General features: G+C 43.1%; 1 protein-coding gene across 7 annotated transcripts in view; it reads left to right on the plus strand.

Moving 5' to 3' along the window:
• LOC133109613 (formin-like protein 3) overlaps positions 1–20,759 on the plus strand; it is a 43,388-nt gene that overhangs the window by 1,245 nt on the left and 21,384 nt on the right. For 5 of the 7 annotated variants that reach the window (XR_009704773.1, XM_061219018.1, XM_061219019.1 and 2 more), the window contains exons 2-6: positions 13,405–13,488; positions 13,781–13,861; positions 14,468–14,544; positions 18,927–19,010; positions 19,814–19,960. Coding sequence is in view for 6 of the 7 variants with exons in the window: in XM_061219018.1 (XP_061075002.1) it covers positions 13,405–13,488; positions 13,781–13,861; positions 14,468–14,544; positions 18,927–19,010; positions 19,814–19,960 (473 nt within the window). In the remaining variant the exon portion in view is untranslated. Of the gene's footprint in view, positions 1–13,404; positions 13,489–13,780; positions 13,862–14,467; positions 14,545–18,926; positions 19,011–19,813; positions 19,961–20,044; positions 20,205–20,759 lie in introns of those variants that run through there. The other 2 variants (XM_061219020.1, XM_061219023.1) reach the window with 2 other exon arrangements.

The following is a 20,759-nucleotide window of genomic DNA, read 5'->3' on the forward strand; positions in this document are numbered from 1 at the left end:
AAATTGTATCACACCCCCTACCTCATTTCTTTTGTCTACAAAAAGATCTGTTCGGAGTCGTTCAACATTTCCTGCAACCCGCGAGCTACCAAGTGGAATTTTACTGTATTTTATATATGTATCTCCAGAAGCTACATAGCATACTTGCTGTAGACATTCAAGACTCAAATAAAATGATATTAATTTTCTGAAGTCAAGAAAAAAAAAAAAACGAATGGCCACCTTCACGAAAAGGATACTCTCAATGTAGCGGTTTGATATCATTCCCCGCCTGCATAGTTCACAACTGGCAGGCAGCAGTTCAAAAGACAATAATTTTGCATCTGTCATTGATCACTTCAGGCGAACGAATAGACTCCAACCATACATATCACAAGAGGCAGAACACGGGGCACGAGTTTGCTCCAAAAACTAGTGAAAAATGAATTTCACTCGAACCACAAGTTAACAAGCGGTCTTGTTTTATAAGCTAACTGTAACAATTTTTAGTCTCTCTCATCTTTTCACTTTCATCCTGACCATAGAGATGCGTGTTAGCTAGGGGTGGCAGCGGATTGCGTGGTAGTGGTTTAGAATGCAACTTCAGAAATGCAGAAACTTCATAAACATTTATTTTATTTTTTTATTTCCATGTTAACAAACCATGCAGCTTTTCCTCTTGGAACTCATGTAATTCAAAACCCCTTTCCACATTCCCAACAGATCAACTCAGTAGCTACTGTAATGATACAGGTCTGATTTTGGAGAATGAAATGCTCACCACATATATTGAAATGTTGTGAATACAGTGCCGTTATCCCCATTCCTGATTTCCTCTATTATTGCATATCTGTCACACAGAATGGTTTCATTAGAAAAAATAATAATATTGAAGGGAACCTAAATAAACACAAAAACACATTTAAAAAAAGATTTCATTTATTTAATCCATCCATCCATCCATTATCTTAACCCGCTCATCCTGAACAGGGTCGCAGGGGGGCTGGAGCCTATCCCAGCATACATTGGGCGAAAGGCAGGAATAAACCCTGGACAGGTCGCCAGTCCATCGCAGCATTTATTTAATGAAAAAAGTTATCAAACACAATTATCACCCATGTGAAAAAATTACTCCCTTAAAATAACATGGTTGCTCCACCTTTTGCAGCAGCAACTGCAACCAAATGCTTCCGATAATTTGATATCAGTCTTTCACATCACTGTGGTGGAATTGTATCCCACGCTGCTTTGTTGAGTTATCACTGTGCCCTTGTGGCAGGCTGGCCAGCCTGGGGAATATTCACCACTGCTCCAAGTGCTCTCCCAGAGCCTTAGAAAGTGCTTTATAACCTTTAGCAGACTGATATATTTCAGACTGAGATATACAACTTTTTTTCACACCTCTTGTGGAATTTCTTTTGATTGTGGCATAGTGTGCTTGTATAAACTTTGCGGTGACTACATCACTCTGATAGTAAGATTCAATGAGTGAAGTTTAGATTCAACATGGTTTGCTGAAATCAAGCCTGTCTGTGCTGAATCTAATGATCAATTAAGAAAGCTTACTTTTTCCACATGGGTGGCTTTTGCTACCCACTACTGTTAAACGTTGCAAACTTTTCAATCAGTGTTAACCACAGGCAAGTACAAAATACAAAATTAGATGATGCTGCTTCCTTGGCCAAAGCAGCTGTGCCCATGGCAGAGCAATGCCTTAGGCAGGACTCCCTCTGCTGGGGTGAGGCGCTGTGACCCCAGAGTTAAACCTACAGCAGTACACAGTCTGATGTTGGGGTCAAGTGTAAACGGCAGCATGTGCTCAAGGCAAACCCAACCTCCTCACCCCCTTGAGCCCCTCAGTCTTTTAAAGGAGTCTTCGGGAACATCTGCTGATCAGTTTTCCGACTGCTGGCAGTGAAGCACGTTTACTCTTCTTCTACTTCACAGAGTGAGGCCACATTGCAGGGAATAGGTGATTCTGGATGATGCAGAAAGTGAGCCCTCCCAGATCTTACTATAAGTGAATTTTGGGTCTTACTATAAGCAGGTGAATTCCATGTGTTATTTCAAGTGGGTCAGTATACTTAATTGGAACGTATCTTTTGGTGATTCAGTAACCCAGAGGTTAATACATGAGTGAATACATGTTGCCTATCCCAAAATGTCACCTAAAGCATGTTCTAATATCAAATGATGTTTTTAACAAAACATCAAAACACTTTTAAATAGAAACTCTGTAACTTGTGCTGCACATATAACTAGTCCAAAGTTAATGTTTGCAGTGAATTGTTGTCTGTGGAAAGTGTATACCGGTAATATGGACGTGCATTGACCATTCTTAGACTGCTTATGACCTGCCACCACTATGTTCCAAACCACTGTTTTGCAACAACTGCACTAACCTGCTTCTAGCAAGACCAGACTGACTCACAGTGCCTGCTGAGAAGACTGTTTCCTCCCCTGATGTGGTGATTTCAGTTGAAATGTAACTCAGCAGATTCAGGACCAGCCACAGAGTGACGTGTATACAGTGCAGTGGCTTTCCCTGACACAGGGCTACTCTCTTAGAGGCTGAAGTAAGCACAATTCAGTAGTGACCATTTTGAATCTATGATGATGGGATTGTACCTTCTGTCACAGGAAGCCCTGTTTCTGAGGCTGAAAATCAGTAGCACAGTTTATTATAGCGCCTTTGCCACCCCACCTCATTTGCAGGATCTTCTTTGCTTTGACTGATCAGATCCCGGATCCCTTCTTCATTTAAAAACATCCATCCATCCATCCATTATCTGAACCCGCTTATCCCGAACAGGGTCGCAGGGGGGCTGGAGCCTATCCCAGCATACATTGGGCGAAAGGCAGGAATACACCCTGGACAGGTCGCCAGTCCATCGCAGGGCACACACACCATTCATTCACACACTCATACCTACGGGCAATTTAGACTCTCCAATCAGCCTAACCTGCATGTCTTTGGACTGTGGGAGGAAACCGGAGTACCCGGAGGAAACCCACACAGACACGGGGAGAACATGCAAACTCCGCACAGAGAGGCCCTGGCCGACGGGGATTCAAACCCAGGACCTCCTTGCTGTGAGGCGGCAGTGCTACCCACTGCACCATCCGTGCCGCCCATTTAAAAACAATCTCTACCAATTCCTCTTTGACCACTACTGAGGCCAGGCTGTATTGAATCCTCTGAGTTGAGGATCACTTCTACAACTGGATGATGCCCTGTGATCACTGGAGACACAGAAAAGACAACTGGTTTTCTTGGTATTTGTTTTTCACTGCTGTACGTTTGTGCTGTGTGCTTGGAAAATGCTATATAAATAAAGCTATTATTAGTATTATTATTAACTGGCAGGGCGGCACGGATGGTGCAGTGGGTAGCACTGCCGCCTCACAGCAAGGAGGTCCTGGGTTTGAATCCCCGTCGGCCGGGGCCTCTTTGTGCGGAGTTTGCATGTTCTCCCCGTGTCTGTGTGGGTTTCCTCCCACAGTCCAAAGACATGCAGGTTAGGCTGATTGGAGAGTCTAAATTGCCCATAGGTATCAGTGTGTGAGTGAATGGTGTGTGTGCCCTGTGATGGACTGGCGACCCATCCAGGGTGTATTCCTGCCTTTCGCCCAATGTATGCTGGGATAAGCTCCAGCCCCCCTGTGACCCTGTTCAGGATAAGCGGGTTAAGATAATGGATGGATGGATTAACTGGCAGTACCAACTAGCCAGCCTGACTAAGAATACTAATACTAAGAATGCTAATTTTCTATATTTATGCTAGCCTAGTTATTATAGGAGGTCAGTATAAGTGTTAACTATTGTGGAAAATAAATTCAATGAAAAACATGTCAGTTTGCCACGCTTTGCTAGCTGAGGCTCATCCATAAAGAGTGATGTAACTGGCACCGCGGTCTCGGATGGAATCCGACCCCTGCCTATGCGGACCGGGTCAGCAGTCTTGCAGAGGTGGCACAAAATTGGCTTTGCACCACATATGGGAGGGCATTGCAAGGCACTATATGCATTTGAACACTGATAGTTTTATTAATACTGCGGCTTCAGATTGATCGTTTTCTTTTGATTCTTTCAGCTCTGGCACACACATGGGCTCGGTTTGGCTGCTTATTTCAGCTGAATAAGTCCTAAGCACTGTCCTTACTCAACAGACCAGTTTCTTACAGCTACGTTCTAACAGGAAGCAGAATCAAAATGGCCTCATTTAGAGCCTCCTATGACTGCTCTCTCCATAGGATAGACCAGGGCAGAGTTTGGATAGGGACTGGGGAGGGTTGCCTGCTGATATCCTATTTCAAAAAGTGACTTGAAACTCAAGCACATTAAATTCTTGTGGTCTGGTCTTGGCAGTGGCCTTGAGAGTGGTCTGTGAGGGGAATTCCCTTTGTCAGCGAGCTGCTGGGCTGTGATGACTTTACCTGTATGTCTGCGTTCTCAAAAAATGATTAATGAGGGAACATTCACTGAATCCAAATGTGTTTGATTTTAGTTTCATAGTGATTGTTTTTAATGTGTTTTGAGTACTGAAATGCTTTTTTTTATAGTTAACTCCACTTATAAGTCGACGGAAAAGCATTTTCCTCTTGGTTTTTTTTGGGCTTGTGTTGAGTACAAACTGAAGGTTTGAGCTGTGTTTCCTGGAGAGATTCCCTCTCTCTGGCTGTGTTCTTATAGAATGGAATGAAGTCCCCATGGCACTCTTAGACTGCTGCTCCTTTGCACGGACATAAAGGTTCACTGTAAAAAAACATCTGCACGTAGGACTGTAAGGGCTGTTCACAATACTGTATATGCACACACACATACACACATGCACACACACACGCATGCACAGTGTGTATGGGGACATGCCCGGCTTATGTTGTACACATACACGCATGTAGCTGATGTCCATTTATAGCATGTATATGCTAACACACACAAATGCTCACTCACAGTATTATTTCTTAAGCACATCAAATCACAGTAGGGGCAGACGGGCCGGGCAGTGTGGCATTCTCCGGAAAAATCCTGTGTTCTCCATTCTCTCTCTCAGGGTACACTTTGGCGCTCCACTGATTTTAAAGATAGTCAGGTTTTTCTCCAAGCTGTGAGGTTTGTGCATACGAAACTGTGTGTTACTAGACCAAATGGATATTTAAAGCCCATTCAGCCACCCATACAAATATCTGAACTTCTGTATCCATCAATCAGCCCTTGGAGCCCATAAAGTCCTCATTGGTACCCAGTTCCCAGAACTTCTACAGACCTGTTTGGGATGGCTATTTTCTTTTATTATTTGGTGATGGAGAGTAAGATTTCTAGCTTTCACATTTGGCATTGGCAAAAAAAAAAGGGGGAACAGAACTCCCTCCAAAATACTACAATTTATTTGATTCATACGGACACATTTAAACGCAAATAACCAAATAAATTGTTTTCAACTGGCCTTCAGCACCTAAACACATTTTATATTTATATTTAGTAAGAATGCCTATTGAATTATGAGGAGAATTATATTTGTCATCGTGTCACGTTGTGTTGGCCGAGCTGCGTCATCACGCGGACATGCACCTGCATTCCTGGCATTCCATGGATACGCTGTCTCTCACATCCGCTTCCCGCCCGGACGGCGAGAAGGAAATGGCGCACGGCGGAAACAGACTGTCCGTCCACTGGAATGGCGTTTCCATTCAGGCGTCATTTAGAGTGATTGCGGTCTTTATTGTGCAGGTGTAACGGCATCCTGTTGGTTCTTTGCATGAAATGAGCTCATGCGATGCTAATTCATCCAAAAGGATATAAGAAGCATGACCTGTCTGGAGCTCTGGCTGAAGCTGTTCATGGTCGCCATTTTAAGGGGTCCTCATCTGGGTTGTTTTTCTACCTACAGATAGATATTATTAAAGACAGGCTGAAGCGGAAGTTAGAGCAGCACTAGTGCTGAGTGAAGTGGATCTTTCGGTGGAATTTCTGAAGGGCAGGGAGTCAATATGACTGACGTCAGATGAGGAGGGGGATGTCAAAGGAGGATGCAGGCTGCTTTGTGAAAAGGATATTAATTGGAGGGGAATGGAAAATTGGTTATACAATGTTGCAAAATCTTGTTTTCTAGGAAGTGGATGGAAAAAAATGTGTGAAAATATTTTGTTTTGGAATACTGTATATACTTTAAGACATGGTCGTATGGTTATGAAGAATTTACTAAATTGAGGAAAAAGTGCATTTTTATTTCATACCTGAGGAATCTGAGAGATGGATGTCTAGCTTAAGTGGGTGCTGCTGTAGACCAGACTTAGCACTGTGATCTGAATGCTTTCGGTTCTATTATGACTCTTTTTTCAGGGATAGCCCTCTTCCTGAGTGATATTGCATATTATCAAAACACACCACACACAGAAGCTGCTATGTATGAGTGTTGGTATGAAAAAAAGGTTCATTATTTGATGTCACTGTGTGTTATACTGTAGGTGCTAAGGGCACATGTCACACTCTTGGAAGATATTTCTAAGTTTTGTTTTGTTTTTTGGTGGGGGGGCTTTAAATAGGATCATTTGGATCCCATGGTTATTCCAACTCCAGCAAGTGGCCTTTATTTGGACCTAGAATCTTTAAAAAAGTAATTTAATGGAATAAATGAAGATTTCTCATGAACGTGAAAGGGGAGGGGTTTTGTTTTCTGGTTTTGGTTCTTGTTTACTTAGTGGAGAATTGTGCACAGCCTCGGTTGACTTGGGAAAGCACACTCCAATGGCTGCCGAGATATGCATGGAGATATGGAACATAAGTCAGCTTTTGATCTTCACCCATTCGGCTTGGACCGAAGCTTGGGGCCTGTCTGGCTTTCAAAACATGCTGTTGTTTTCTTGTTTTGGCTCCGGCCATAAGAAGGCTGACACACACGTACGCACACACACACACACACACACATACACCACACACACACACACACACACACATACCAGTTTTGAATAGTAGACTCAGTAGGTATCATTGTTTTCCACTGCTGAAGATAAACATACATTATACATGCAGTTTCATTTTGTATTTCTTTTTGATATAGATGTCCGCAGTTACTTTGGATATAGCTGGTATTCTGGGCCTGTTTTTTAAACTTTGTTTTACTTTTCTAATATCTGTGGTAATTCAATGCCACTTCAATTGACGAATACCTTTTTCAATAAACCCTGTTTTTTCAACTGTTCAACATTCTTTCAACTGTTACACAATGCTTTTTATTGAGAATCCCTGTTCAATAATAATTTGTGTCATTTATTGTTCATTTATTTCATTGGAAGGTGTATGTTCCCTGTTTTGTACTGAGTGGTTTGAATGCTTATGATTTAAGAATGAATTAAATTTCGCTTGAAACACGAAACGGAAATTGAACACAGTCACACAATCTAGTCTACAAACAATAGTTGTTCTGAAATTAGTTATTATTATTTTTTTTTATTAGAGGACCCACCCTAATAGACTTCATGAATTAAAAAAAAAATTCTTCAGAGCAGACAGCACTGAAGTTTACGCATAGAGTAAATAGCGAAAAATTATGCGACACTCAGTTGAAAAACAAAGTTGTATTTACCAGCCTCTGACTGAATATACCACTTGGTATTTGTAGTGTTATCATGACTGACACATTTAGGGACCGTTTAAACTGGAACTGATAGAGGAGGGAGTGGAAGAGAATGTGTGGCAAATGGGTATAGTGCCAACTGCCTTTGACAGAAAATATAATTTGCTTCATTCATGGTCGTCTGAAACTGACTATTATTCACTGCAGAATGTGATCATTTTTACATTTCAGGAAAGAATAAAAGTTGAAATCAGGAGATCTTATAGATTTTACTCAAGTAAAGGTAGAATTAGTGCAAAACAGTCTGCACTTGAGCTTTATGTTTCTGTCACAGTGGGAGGCTGTTTTTAGGTCTTGGCCCACAGGGACACTAAAGACCAGTTTTGTCTGCTGTCTCTTTAAGGAAGAACCCACCATCTTTCCAGATCCTTTTTTTCTCTGAGAGTTGAGGTGCTACATATGTTCAACTCTCTCTGTTCCTTTAACTCTGATATACACAGTTGCTAAAAAGCAGAAAAACCATCAAGTATGTGAAAAATGACCAGGTAAGGTTTGGAAGAGGGCAGAATCTAGTGTCTGCTGGTTGACTTTAGTGCCGACATATGGCTGAATTTCTCTGATTTTAACTGATGCTTTGTGAGTTCTCCCATAAGATTCTGTAGCCTGTAGCGTAGTGGTTAAGGTACATGTCTGGGACCTGCAAGGTATAGCCACAATAAGATCCGCAAAACTGTTGGGCCTTCAGCAAGGCTCTGGGGGATGATTGGCCCCTGCTTAGTCTAATCAATATATAAAAGGATCATTTTGGATAAAAGCGTCAGCTAAATAGCATGCAATGCAATGGAATGAGATTCTCATCTCATGGTGTATATGTAGAGATGGCACTTTGAGGTAGTTCTATGCAACATCATGGTTCCACTACCATTATGATTGCTGCTACTATACATGAATATTTATTGAACTTTTTTGCAACTGTAGTCCACCTGTGCTGACCACCTGTGCTCCTGTATAAATACCCCTATATTCTTCATTACTTTTAACTCACTGTCATTAATGAATATTTAGGAGAGTGGGCAGGACACAGGCAGTGGGGTTATTTGCGTTACTGTCACCTTCATGTCTCCTATGACCTCTCTCATTAACAAGGCGTTTTTGCCGGCAGAACTGCTGCTCACTGGATGTTTTTTGTTTTTTGCATCATTCTCTGCAATTCTAGAGACTGCCAGAATCTCAGGAGATCTGCAGTTTCTGAGATACTCAAACCACCCTGTCTGGCACCAATAATCATTCCACGGTCAAAGTCACTTAGATCACATTTCTTCCCCATTCTGAAATTTGGTTTGAAAAAGAGCTAAACCTCTTGACCATGTCTGCATGCTTTTATGCATTTATTTGCTGCCACATGATTGGCTGTTTAATTATTTGCATTAACAAGCTGGTGCATGGGAACTGAAAACATGAAAACTGGGAAATGACACACAATTAATAATGAATAATTTCAAGTCTAGTGGCTTACACACCCTAACGGAAGGTACAGATGGTCACTGTTTTATTTCATGTTTAGATTTGGCACAGTCCTGTTGTGTGGTTTCATCCTTACACCAGAGTCTTGTGTTACCTCTTTTTTGTTGGGTAACTAACCATTTGACCACAAAGGGAAAGCTTATCACCGGGGAGTTTCAATACAAAAACCACACGTACACTCATTTAACAGGCTAGAACTGGGTCAAGCAAAAAAAACAAAAAAAAAACTGGGGAGGACAATACACAAAAGCACATTGCATTTCCTTGCTGCTTCAGTAGAGTGAAATCACCCCAGAAGGGTAGGGTTGATTCATGCTCACTTCTACAGGGAATACATGTAGGCCTTTGTCCCAGGTTATCAAGCACAAGTTCTGCAACAAAAATGTCAACATTTGTCTTGTTCTTAATTGTGCCAATGTGAAACACACAAATGCCACATATTTGGCAGTGTAGTACTGTAGTACAGCACTGTACTGTAATCAGAGCAGAGCTCCTTTCTTTGGGACTGGTAGAGCGGAAGAGAGAGGTAAGGATGATGCGAATGGAGGTGGAGAGGCCAGTGCATGACCCGAGTATTCGTCATAATGTGCCGCTAGGAAGTTTGTTTAAGAATTGATTTAGAGCAAAAGCAGTTCCTGTTTTTAATTCCCCCTGTGCCCTGTGGTGGTTCTCTGGTCTTCAGATGTGAGCGGAGATGTGGAATCAGATCACCGGTCTGCGGCCCCCTAAATATTATTCATTCACAGCACGTGATCTCATTGAGGCTGACTTCAACAATGTGCATAAGGAAACAAACCCTAGAAAAACACAAAAAGAAGGACAATGCATTTACCCTAGAACACAGTTGCAGTGACAATTGGAAAAGTCCAGGAAACTGGATTGCGTCATGGGAAACGTTTCAGAGAGGGTTTTTTTTTTTGGTGCACAGCACTGTTTTATTTGTAGCACACTGTGTTCCAAAGGCAGTGTCAGTGGACCCCCGTGAACTTTGGGAGATATGAGTCTTTGGAAATTTCTGGAATGTTATGAAGAGGAGGCGATGCATTATGATTGGTTTAGTCATCAAAGTTAACAATCCCACAGTGCTAAGGGGCTAAGGGGGCGCGGGATTAGGCCTAGATATTTAGCAGTAGTTTTTTTTTACTGTTATATTTTACTGTTTGGTTATACGGGTTATACTATTAGGAACAGACGTAAACAGAACAAACAACAAGATTAGCTAGGCCTATACCTATACAGAAGCTTGCTAAGGTCTATACAGCACAATACATCAGAGCCAAAAACCAAGAAAAGAGGCGTGGTTTGGCATGGTGGCTCAGATTGTGGTAGGCTAGCAGGCTATGAATACAATGCTTGGACTATGCTATCAATTTACAGATTCCCCAACTTGATCACTGGGCTAGGAGTTTGCTTGGCACACATATTGCTTGGTAGGTATCAGCCAAAACCTGCACTAAGTTTAACCGTACTAGCTTGCTAATAGTCACATTATAAGTGAAACGGCCAATCACACTCTTCAAAAGCAACAGAGAGCAATGTACACAGTCAGTATCCCCAAATCGACAAGTCCAACGTGATTTTTAAAAAACGCATAATGCTCAAAATATATATAATGTGGGGATCATTACAAAACAAATCCCCATTGGCCTACATGCCATTTCTTATCCAATTTTCACAATCGAAATGATTCAACCAGCCTGTTTCACAGCTGAGATCACTCAGCGCACTCTCACCCTACTTACAGTTCTTGGAGCCTGAAAACAATCCGGCGCTTTCAAACGTGCATGTGGATTACGGTCCTTAACTGAACTGGCACAGCATTTACTATTAAATCAAAAGCACAATTGTTGAGATGCACAGCAAGAGCTGGCATGGTGGCCCATCACATTTCAGTTTAGCTCCCGAGCTTGATAGAAAGTATAGCCAGTCCATTTAGTCTCGACTGGCATGTGCAGTTCTGTTCTTCTTGATTGAACTTTAATTCAGAAAATAAGCACTCCACAATGTCAAAAGCAGTGCAGTAGACGACACGCCTTATCTGTAGGTACTAAATTGGGATACTCCCTAATGTAGGCAAGTAGTGGCCAGACGTTTTGCCATTGCTCAGGCCCTATAAAGTAACAACAAGGAGCTTAAGCAACATTGCGGTGGTTTGCAGGGCTCAGAGGTTGTGCAGCCTGAAATGCTATTTCACATTTGGGTGACAGTTTATACTGTATCTGTTGAGGTTTGGGTGTCTTTTAGTAAAAGTAAAAAAAATTACTTATTCAAAAATTCCAGGTGCAAAATCAACTGAAAGTGTACATGTGGTCCCGATTGGACTCATTTGAATTCTGTTACTGTTGATTTGCTACTAGGAATTTAGCTCTGTTCCCTGCTTTTCCATTTCCGTGCTGTGAAATGGAGACTCATTTCCCCTTTAAAATGGGAATTGGCTTGGCCTGTTCTCTGATGCAGACCTGAGCCTTCCTGATGCAGAGCAGGGCCATACAGTGGCTTCAGAAAGTATTCAGACTCCTTCACTTTTTGCATACTTTATTGATTTCATTATTATTTTAATGGATATTTTCATTTTTGGCCATCAATCTACACTCAATAACCTGTTTTAATCATATTTTGCTATTTTTTTATAAATTAAAAACTGAAATCTCTAATTTACGTAGGTGTTCAGACCCTTTGCTGTGTCACTCTAAATTGTGTTCAGGTGCATCCTGTTTGTTTTTATTATCCTTGAGATGTGTCTACAACTTGATTGTCCACCTGTGGCCTGTGGAATTGATTGGTCCCAGAATTCACACTGCAAAAGCCACCAAGCCACAAAGTCCAAGGAAATCTCTGTAGACCTCTGTGATGAAATTGTGCTGAGGCATAGATCAGGGAAAGGGTATCAAACCAGAAGTTTTGAGTGAATACTTTCTGAAGCCACTGTACAGTACACAGTACTGTCCGACTTTGTGCTGTCAGTCATATTGTCGATGAGTTGCTTTTTAAAACCAGCTGCAGCTCCACGCTCTGCGCTATAATTGGTGAAAACCATGGCGAGCAGGGCGTTGGCAGTTTCCTGGAGGTTCTGACATTTCCAAACAGGGGTGGGTCCCAGAAGAAAGGTTCTCGTGCCTAGCGGACGTCACCACCATGACGCCAAGCCCACGTGCCGAAATTACAGCCGAAATTACGAAGGACATACTGTTTTCTTTGAGCCACCGCTTTAGCAACTATCTAAAAGACAGCCAGCAGCTTATTATAGCAACACTTCTTCAAAGGAAAAAAAAAAACCTTTGTTATACCTTTTGTTGATACTGGTTAAGTTTAATATCTAAATATTAAATCTAAACAGGATTGGGTGGGCCAGTAGAATGTCAGTGGAGGGTGTGGAGGTAATGGGGGATAAGGGTGATGGGTGGGTGGTGAGTAGAGGCGAGAATGAGAGAGTGAGGAGGGGTGCAGGCTGAGAAATTACGGGCAATTTGTAGCCATTACATTCCTCCTGTAATTCCATGTGTTGGCAAGTGCCATCTTCCCATAACTGTGTTGGTTGTAGGTCTCTGTGGTTTTGAAAACAATCTTGGTCTTCCTGTGTGGTTTAGGAATAACCGACTGGGTTGTGACTAAAGAGCAAAATTTAATGGTTCATTGCTGTAATTGGGGTGGGACGAGAGGCCACTCAGAGGCCTCTTAGCATCCACATTTCTCAGTCCCAACCCTCCTTTCTGGTTATTTAAATTGGTTTAAGGAAATTACTTTTAGTTTGAGAAAATATACAGAGAGCATCATAAAAGGGTCAATATTTTATTAGTGTGTTAACAAAATATACTCAAAAAAACTATTGAGGATAAAGACACAAAAGTAAATTGTTCAGTTCTGTTGTGACCCTCATGTGCAAACAAGAATAGCAAGACAGGCATGACTAGATATACCGCACACACAGTGTACATAATTACAGTAATATATATTCCAAAGTTTTCAGCCGAACCACAATATTTCCTGTAGCTGTGGTTTACAACGGCAGATGCAAGAGCTCGAGTCCTCAGTCTAACAGGAGGGAGAGGCAGAGGTGCACAATTATCTCACTTGGCAGGAAGCCAGAAATCTGTACAGGAAGTGAGGTCATCGGTTGCCACCCAAGCTTCAGGAAAGGGAATCGTGTGCATTTTGGTGGGGGTTGGGGGGTGGAGGTTAGGGCTGAGGAACCACATCCCTGCCTGGAGCCTTGCCCTTTCTGACAGACATCCTGTAAGGCTTGGCCACCATAGCAAACTAGTGAGTCCTACTCCACCAGGCTGCCTGAACAAAGATCCTAATTTTCCTCCCATCTCCTTTGCAGAACTCCATGAACCTGCCCCCTGACAAAGCCCGGCTCCTGCGCCAGTACGACAGTGAGAAGAAGTGGGACCTGATCTGTGACCAGGTGTTGTTCTGCACGCCCACACTGTAGTAATCCTGTAGCAGCCTTACTACCGGGAAACTACTTGCAGAACTGTCACCTAGATAAAAATGGCTTCACTGAGTGTCAGCCAGATCTGAGGATGTCAGAACATACAAGGCCATGCAGAAGAATGGACAAAACCATTAAAAAGATCAAGTTCTTAGAAGTTATACAAGTTCTTTAACTTCTCCAAAAAAGAGGAGAAGTCATCCCTGTGTATAGATGTATAGATTAGTCCTTAATATTAATATCTGTGTGTGCGTGTGTGTTTTAGGAGCGGTTTCAGGTGAAGAACCCCCCGCACACCTACATCCAGAAATTAAGAGGGTATGTGGACCCCACAGTCACTCGAAAGGTGAGCATCTGGACAAAAGACAGCGAGTTGGCTTTCTCTGTGTTAAGGGGATGGTGGACATTTGCATTCATAAGAATATGAATATTTGCATTCAAATATAAGATCCAGATATCATGCTGTAGGTGTTCATTCAATGTAAAATGGAATAAAAGATGGACAATTTGCAGTCCAGTTCTAAACTTTGTGGAGGAATGCCAACTGAGTTTGGAATTTATACCGCCGGTAATTCAGCCGAACTCTTCCCCTGAATGCAGTTACATTACATTACATTATTGGCATTTGGCAGACGCTCTTATCCAGAGCGACGTACAACAAAGTGCATACCCATAACCAGGGATAAGTGCGCTGAAAGACCCTAGAGGGAAGTATAATTTCAATTGCTACCCGTACAACAAAGATAAGGACCAGGGCCTATTTTAAAAAATATGTATATTTAAACAACAAATAAACAAACAACAAAGCAAAAGTGACCAAACTTAACTATCCAGTTATTTACAACATGTGTATTTGCTCTGGCAAAGTTACCTGTATTTTTTGATAATAGAGTGCCTAGTTTCCCTTTTTCCCACATTCTTTTTCATCAGTCTCTTCCTTTTCCACATTCAGAAGTTCCGTCGGCGTGTTCAGGAGTCCACCAAAGTTCTACGGGAACTGGAGATTTCCCTGAGGACCAATCACATTGGGTAATGCACTGTCTTGTCCAATCAGGCAGCTCCAGGTGCCTGTCTGGGTTTTGCATGTAGCTAAAGCTGAGCTCACACTACACGACTACTGTCCAGATAAATTCCTGATTAATTTTGCAGGCATGAGAAAATCGTTGTGCGATGTGAGCTGCTCATCTTGGACAGGATTTAGAAAAGGTTTTAAAAGTTGTGAAGTGTACGCTTGGCTTACGTCAACCTTAGTTTGTTATGGTGGCCTTAACAGCATGTAATCAAACTTCATACCTTTTCACCTACTTTATGTCAGCGGTTCCCAACCCGTTCTGGGAGATCCTGTAGGTTTTCATTTCAACCCTAATTTGACGCACCTGATTCTACTAATTAGCAGCTCAAGAATGAAGTGTGCTTTATTAGGGTTTGAATGAAAACCGATTACAGGTTTTGAATACAGGACAGTAGAGCTCCAGGAACAGGGTTGGGAACTACTGACCTAGTTTAACATCTGAGTAACGGCCCAGAAGACAACCACCTGAAAAGGCTGTATGACTCTCTTCCATCCACATCTGTTCAGAATTTAGAGCTGGTTTCCAGACCTTTCTATACTCCTGTGGTTAAGAGGAAGCGACTATGACTCTGGGTCCGTCGGTTACGACACAGGTATGATCCAAGCTGACAACTGTAAGGAAAGTGCAAGAAAATGTTGCCCATGGTGACGTTGCTGAAATCCGAGGCCGGCTTATGACAGGATTGGGAGGCTGTGTCGTTAGGCAGGGAGGGTGGGTGTAGAGTAAACCCATGGAACTGTACTGTGTGTGTTATCACCCCCCACCTCCTAACACGAGACGCAGGTTTTTGTGCCCTTTCCTGAAACCGCGGCCCCATAGCGGCTCCCGGTGTCCAGGATCTCTGCCGCTGCCGCTCTCCCACCCACTTCCTATGCCGTAGCGGTGGGCAGGAAGCTTGGCCGGGCGCACAACGGTGGAGGCAGGAAACTCGGCTGCCTCCACAATGGAGCCAGTGTATCAGCCGCACAAACACGCTCAAACACACGCCCCGAGCAATGTGCTGTTTCAGCATCCCCCCCCGGCCCAGTCCTCAACTGCACTCCCTCACTGTATTCATTTGTCTCCTTGTCCATCTCCTTTGCTTCATGTAATGCCATTAAGGTCCGCTGTCTTTTCCCTGCACCCTACTGACTGAGACTTTATTTCATGTTTGCCAGGGACTACACACTATTTAACACAGTAAATGGCAAAATGTGAAATACGATGCATCGCAACAGTTTTGGATTAAAAGATAATTTCCAACTGTTCCCTGGATTGGTATAACAATAAAATACTTCACAAAAGAAAGGCTACAAGAGAAACAGGACAATAAGGAGACAAAACAGTAAATGACATCATAGGAACAGTTGCAGTAACCGCAGGGCAAACTGAATGAATTTCTGAATGAACTGTAGAGAAAAAAATGAGACTGTGCATTAAAACCCTGCCAAAGCGTACAGTAAGAAAACTATTATAATAATTAATGTTAATGCTAAAAGGTTTGTTGTACATTTCATCACAATTTAATCTGGTGAAACCGTGGCTAATTAGGCATGGGCCTGAAGGAGTCCAGGACCGCAGTAGGCTTTGACGCGGTTTAGGATGAAATTCTGGAATGTGCCGCACAGGAGACCCCTCATCTGCTATCTTTACCTTTCCTTTCCTGGTGCCCCTGATCAATCTTTATTCATAGGAGGACCGTTTCAGAATTACACCCTGCATTCTGCTTCAGTGGCATCTTTGAGGTCACCTCGAGGTATTCCCTGCACAATCACTCGGGAATAGAATGTCTTAGGTCTCGTTTTTCCGGTGCATTCTGGGGTTAAAATGAAGTTTTTGGCCAGATAACTGTTTACTGTATGAGTGTCCAAATTGTGACCCTTTGTGATTTGTTATTCCTGGGTTTGCCAAGAGAACCCAAAATAGCATCTGGTCAGACAGGAAAAGGGGGGGGGGGGATATGGGTAGGAGGTGGAGGGGGGGGCGCAGGGGGTGTCAGACAGGAAACCGATGATCAAGAGAGCCCCCTTCCAGTTCCCCTGCCCCTGATTCTGCACGGTTCTCTTCCATTCTTTCAGTTGTTTCATTTCTCTATTCACCTCCCTACTTTGTTTCTCTCCTTTTGTTTGTGCTATTTTACTCCTGTCTTCCTCCTCTCCCTCTCTCTCTCTCTCTCTCTCTCTCCATGGAGACTGTGGAATTGTGTTTTCAATAAAAGGAAATCAAAAGTCAATGTCTCTTCTTTCCTGATCTAACTTGGCTCAGAACTGACCGGTATCTCCTACAAGCACAGAACTGTGGGAATCTCTGATTGAGTCAGGATCAGGAAGGTGACTGAGAGCACGTAGCACTTTGGCGTTTCAGACCAGGTTATGATTAAAAGAAGCAGGGGAACAGAGCATTCACTGTTTTTGTGTATCTTACCTCCTGCTCTCTCCTCTCACTCTCCTTAAGACTGGGATTTCTCTGCCTGGAATTCATTTCAAAGAACTTGAGCTCGGCGCTAGAAAAGTATGGCTTTCCGCCTCGGCCTTGCCAAGCCATTTTTGGAGTCCAGTGGGAACACTTGTGGGAGGCTTTGTAGAATTAAGAAAGCCTGCTCAAAAAAGCCCAGCTGACCCGTCCCAAGAACAGACCTGAGTAAGCTAACAGAGAGAAGGCCAGCTTCTTCACAGTTTAATTTTACTGGAAGCAGAAAATCGAGACATGTAATATGAACCTCTGATTAACCCGTTAAGTATCGCGTCTTTTCTTGACACAAGCTTAAAAATTACATACCCAAAATAAAATAGTTACTATTCTTAAACCCTTTTGACTACAGGCTAATCCTGAAAGGATTCACTTCTGAAAGATAACCCTTTGGGGTTTGCTTTCCAAGAGTCAGAATGACCAACTTTTGTATTTTATGTATTGTTTTTTGTAAGCCTAACAAATTATACATTGGTGGGAAATGTAATGCCATTAACTAAAAAGCCTTTTAGTCGTCACTTCAATAACATGCCCGTAGTTGGTTCTTTGATGAGCTGAAGTTAAACTGAATTTTCTTACACACAGGTGGGGGTAACACATTTTCTCTGCAACTCGTTACAAATATTGGTCAGTGACGGTTGTACTTTGTGAAACGGACAACAATGATAATTCCTCCAGAGAAGTTATGAGTAAACAATGGACATTCTATCAATGTTTCTCAGAGTAAGCACATTTTTAGAATGAGAAGCTATTATGCATTTGGTCCGCTGGACACTTGTTGTGAAAAGGACACTGACATTACCTTATTCTTCTGTTCTTATAATATGTGCAGAGGTGAGGTCCCCCCACACTTGTTTTACCACCCCCATGTTACAAAATAAGGAACTGTTGTCGCTAAAGCAATGGCATCTTAAAATAGGTTATATAGGCCGTGAGTTTTAATGCTTTTAAATGGTATATCCTGTTACCATAGTGATTGAAATTGGAATGAATGCAAAAAAACTCTCACCGGCCCAAGGCGTTTCACTTAACGGTTCATCCGCTGTGCTGTGTGGTCATCGCTGTGGGAGGATGCCTCATGCATGGCTTGAGGGGTGCAGACTTGGTGATCAGTTGACTGATACTCTCCCTACCAGGGTGAGGGTGTCCTGCCATTTATGGCCACAGTCACCACCAGCATGATTTTACTCCAGACCATGGGGTATATGACTACGGTGAAACCCAGTGCATTCATTTGCCACACCATTCCACATATTTGATATCTCCATGTTGCTCCAAACTGATGACTCATTGTTCATTGTATAATACTTTTTGCTGGAAACTACAAGCTCTGCCAGCTCCCAGAGAACTTCAATACCCAGGTGTCCCCTCATAACTACAAATAAGAATGTTTGAAGACAAGAGCAGTCTATCTGGGCCAATTGGGCTGCCTGATCCTATGCTAATTAGGAGAATCAAGTGTGCCAAATCAGGGTTGAAATGGAAGCCTACAGGAAGGTAGATCTCCGGGAATAGGATTGGGCAGCCCTGATCTGGGAATCTTTACTGTTGCCTAGAGCTAGGGTGTCCAGGCTTATCAGAAAATGGCTGATGTGGGTGCAGGTTTTGGTTTCAGTACAATACTGAGACACTTAATTAAACTAATAAAGTCTTAGTGCTTGGTGAAATGTGTCAAACCTGGTCTTGAACACCCCAAGGATCTCTGATTTCACTCCATGCTCTGGCAAACTAATCCATATTGGAGCAGCTCATTGTGGAAGACTTTTGTGGAAAAATGTTCCTGTGACTAATATTCCCCTGTGCCTCCTGTGTGACTGCAGTCCAGCCTCCACTGCCCCTGCCCCATTTCTGCCCGTAACCTCTCTCCTCCCTTTTCTCCTCTCTTCCTAGCTGGGTTCGGGAATTCCTCAATGACGAGAACAGAGGGCTGGACATCCTGGTGGAGTACCTTTCCTTCGCCCAGTGTGCCGTCATGTGAGTCTCAGCCGTCTCCATGGCGATGCTCAAAAACCTTAAGGACCCAAACGAGCAAATGATCTATGAACTGTCGTAACCTGTCAGAGGCACCAATCTCTTAAACCTCAGATCAGTGGACTGTATCATGAAGCAGGATTAGCTGGATGACTGCACCGAGTAAAACCTAGAACCCTCCCTAATCTGGAACGTGGACTGTAGGAAAAAGAGCTGCTCTGTGTTTTATTCAGTGCAGTTATCCAGCTAACTCACTAACCCAGCTTCATGATACAGGCCCCTGAATGGGATGCTGAGCCAGCATAACTGAGCTTTGAATTAAACTGCGGGTGTCTATGGCGCTTTTCAAAAGAGTGGGGAGTGTTAACTTCCCAGGTCAAATTCCCCCAAAAACTGGCTCTGCTGTGGTTGCCTACACAATCCATTGTATTCCCTATTATTTGATTCCCCATTTGGTTCAGAACTGGTTAAACAGAAGTTTAAAAAAATTAAGTGTTGCCACAGCAACACACGGTGAGAAGCTCCCATTCGACCCCACACTGTGTGCTGTTAATAAGCGTAACGTACAGTAGCACCCCTGGATGTGCTTGTGTGCCTGCCAGCGTGCTTGGCGGTTGTGCTGTTTGCTTTGTGGCTTTGCCCTTTGCTGCTGTGTGCCAGTTTGTGCTGCCCTTCCCTGAGCCCAGCTGAACCGCGTTGTACGATGCTAAACCTGCGCCCCGGGTCCCCGACCCCTGTGCTGCTGCTAACCTGCCTCTCCCCTGCCCCTGTCCCGCCTGTCCCCCTGTATCTGTCTGCTGGCGCAGGTTGGATTTTGAGGGGATGGAGAGTGGGGAGGAGGGGGTGCTGGACAAGGCTAAGTCGTGGAGCAGGTCCATCGAGGATCTGCACCAGTGCACCGGGCAGCCTTTTATCAGCGCTCTGGCTCAGTCTGCACGTCAGTCTGCCCTCCGGTACGTACCGCTGCCCCCTGCTGGCTCTGCGCTTCTGCCCCCGACCCCCTAACAGCCCCACCCCTTGTGCTACTGGAGTTTCAGGAGGATCCAGAAGTTGGGTAGGCAGGTCCAAGTCATGGTCCTGCTGCCTTCAGACCAGACTTCTGGTGGCGGCCATATTTATTTTTTAAATGGCCAACTTGGGCACCTATGTGATCAGTTCAGAAGCATCTAAGGGTGAAACCTGCCAACTGTCAGAGAGGTGAGGTGCCAGTAATGGATAAACCAGATATTGGCAGAAGGTTCCCTCTGCCAGTACTGCATATGCAGTAATGTAATAGAGCTAATACTTTACAGAAATTTAGCAGTTGCTTTTATCTGTAATGATTTAATCAAGTAACAAATGAAAGTGCAATAGGTCTTCAAGGGCACAATAGTACTATTATAATGCCTATTAAGTACCGGCAGTGACCCTGCAACTCAATATGTCTGCTATGATGTACCTATATGAGCAAACAAATGGATCTATATAATACATTAAATACTTTTTTTTTGTTAAATATACCACCAAAGAGAGCAACCATGTTCTAAAACCAGCAGGTGAAGATGTAAATCTGGGATTTATTTTCCAGTAAACTGAAACGTGTGCAAGCCATTTGTAAGGCTATGTAGAACCATGCAGTTAAATGCAAAAGAATTGAGACAGTGACACATTTTTTGCCTTCTGTACTCCAGCACATTGGATCTGAAATAAAACAACAATTATGAGGTTAAAGTGCAGGCTGTCAGTTTTAATTTGAGGGCATTTACATCCATA

This window comes from Conger conger, chromosome 14 (genome assembly GCF_963514075.1).
Source record: "Conger conger chromosome 14, fConCon1.1, whole genome shotgun sequence".
NCBI lineage: Eukaryota > Metazoa > Chordata > Actinopteri > Anguilliformes > Congridae > Conger > Conger conger.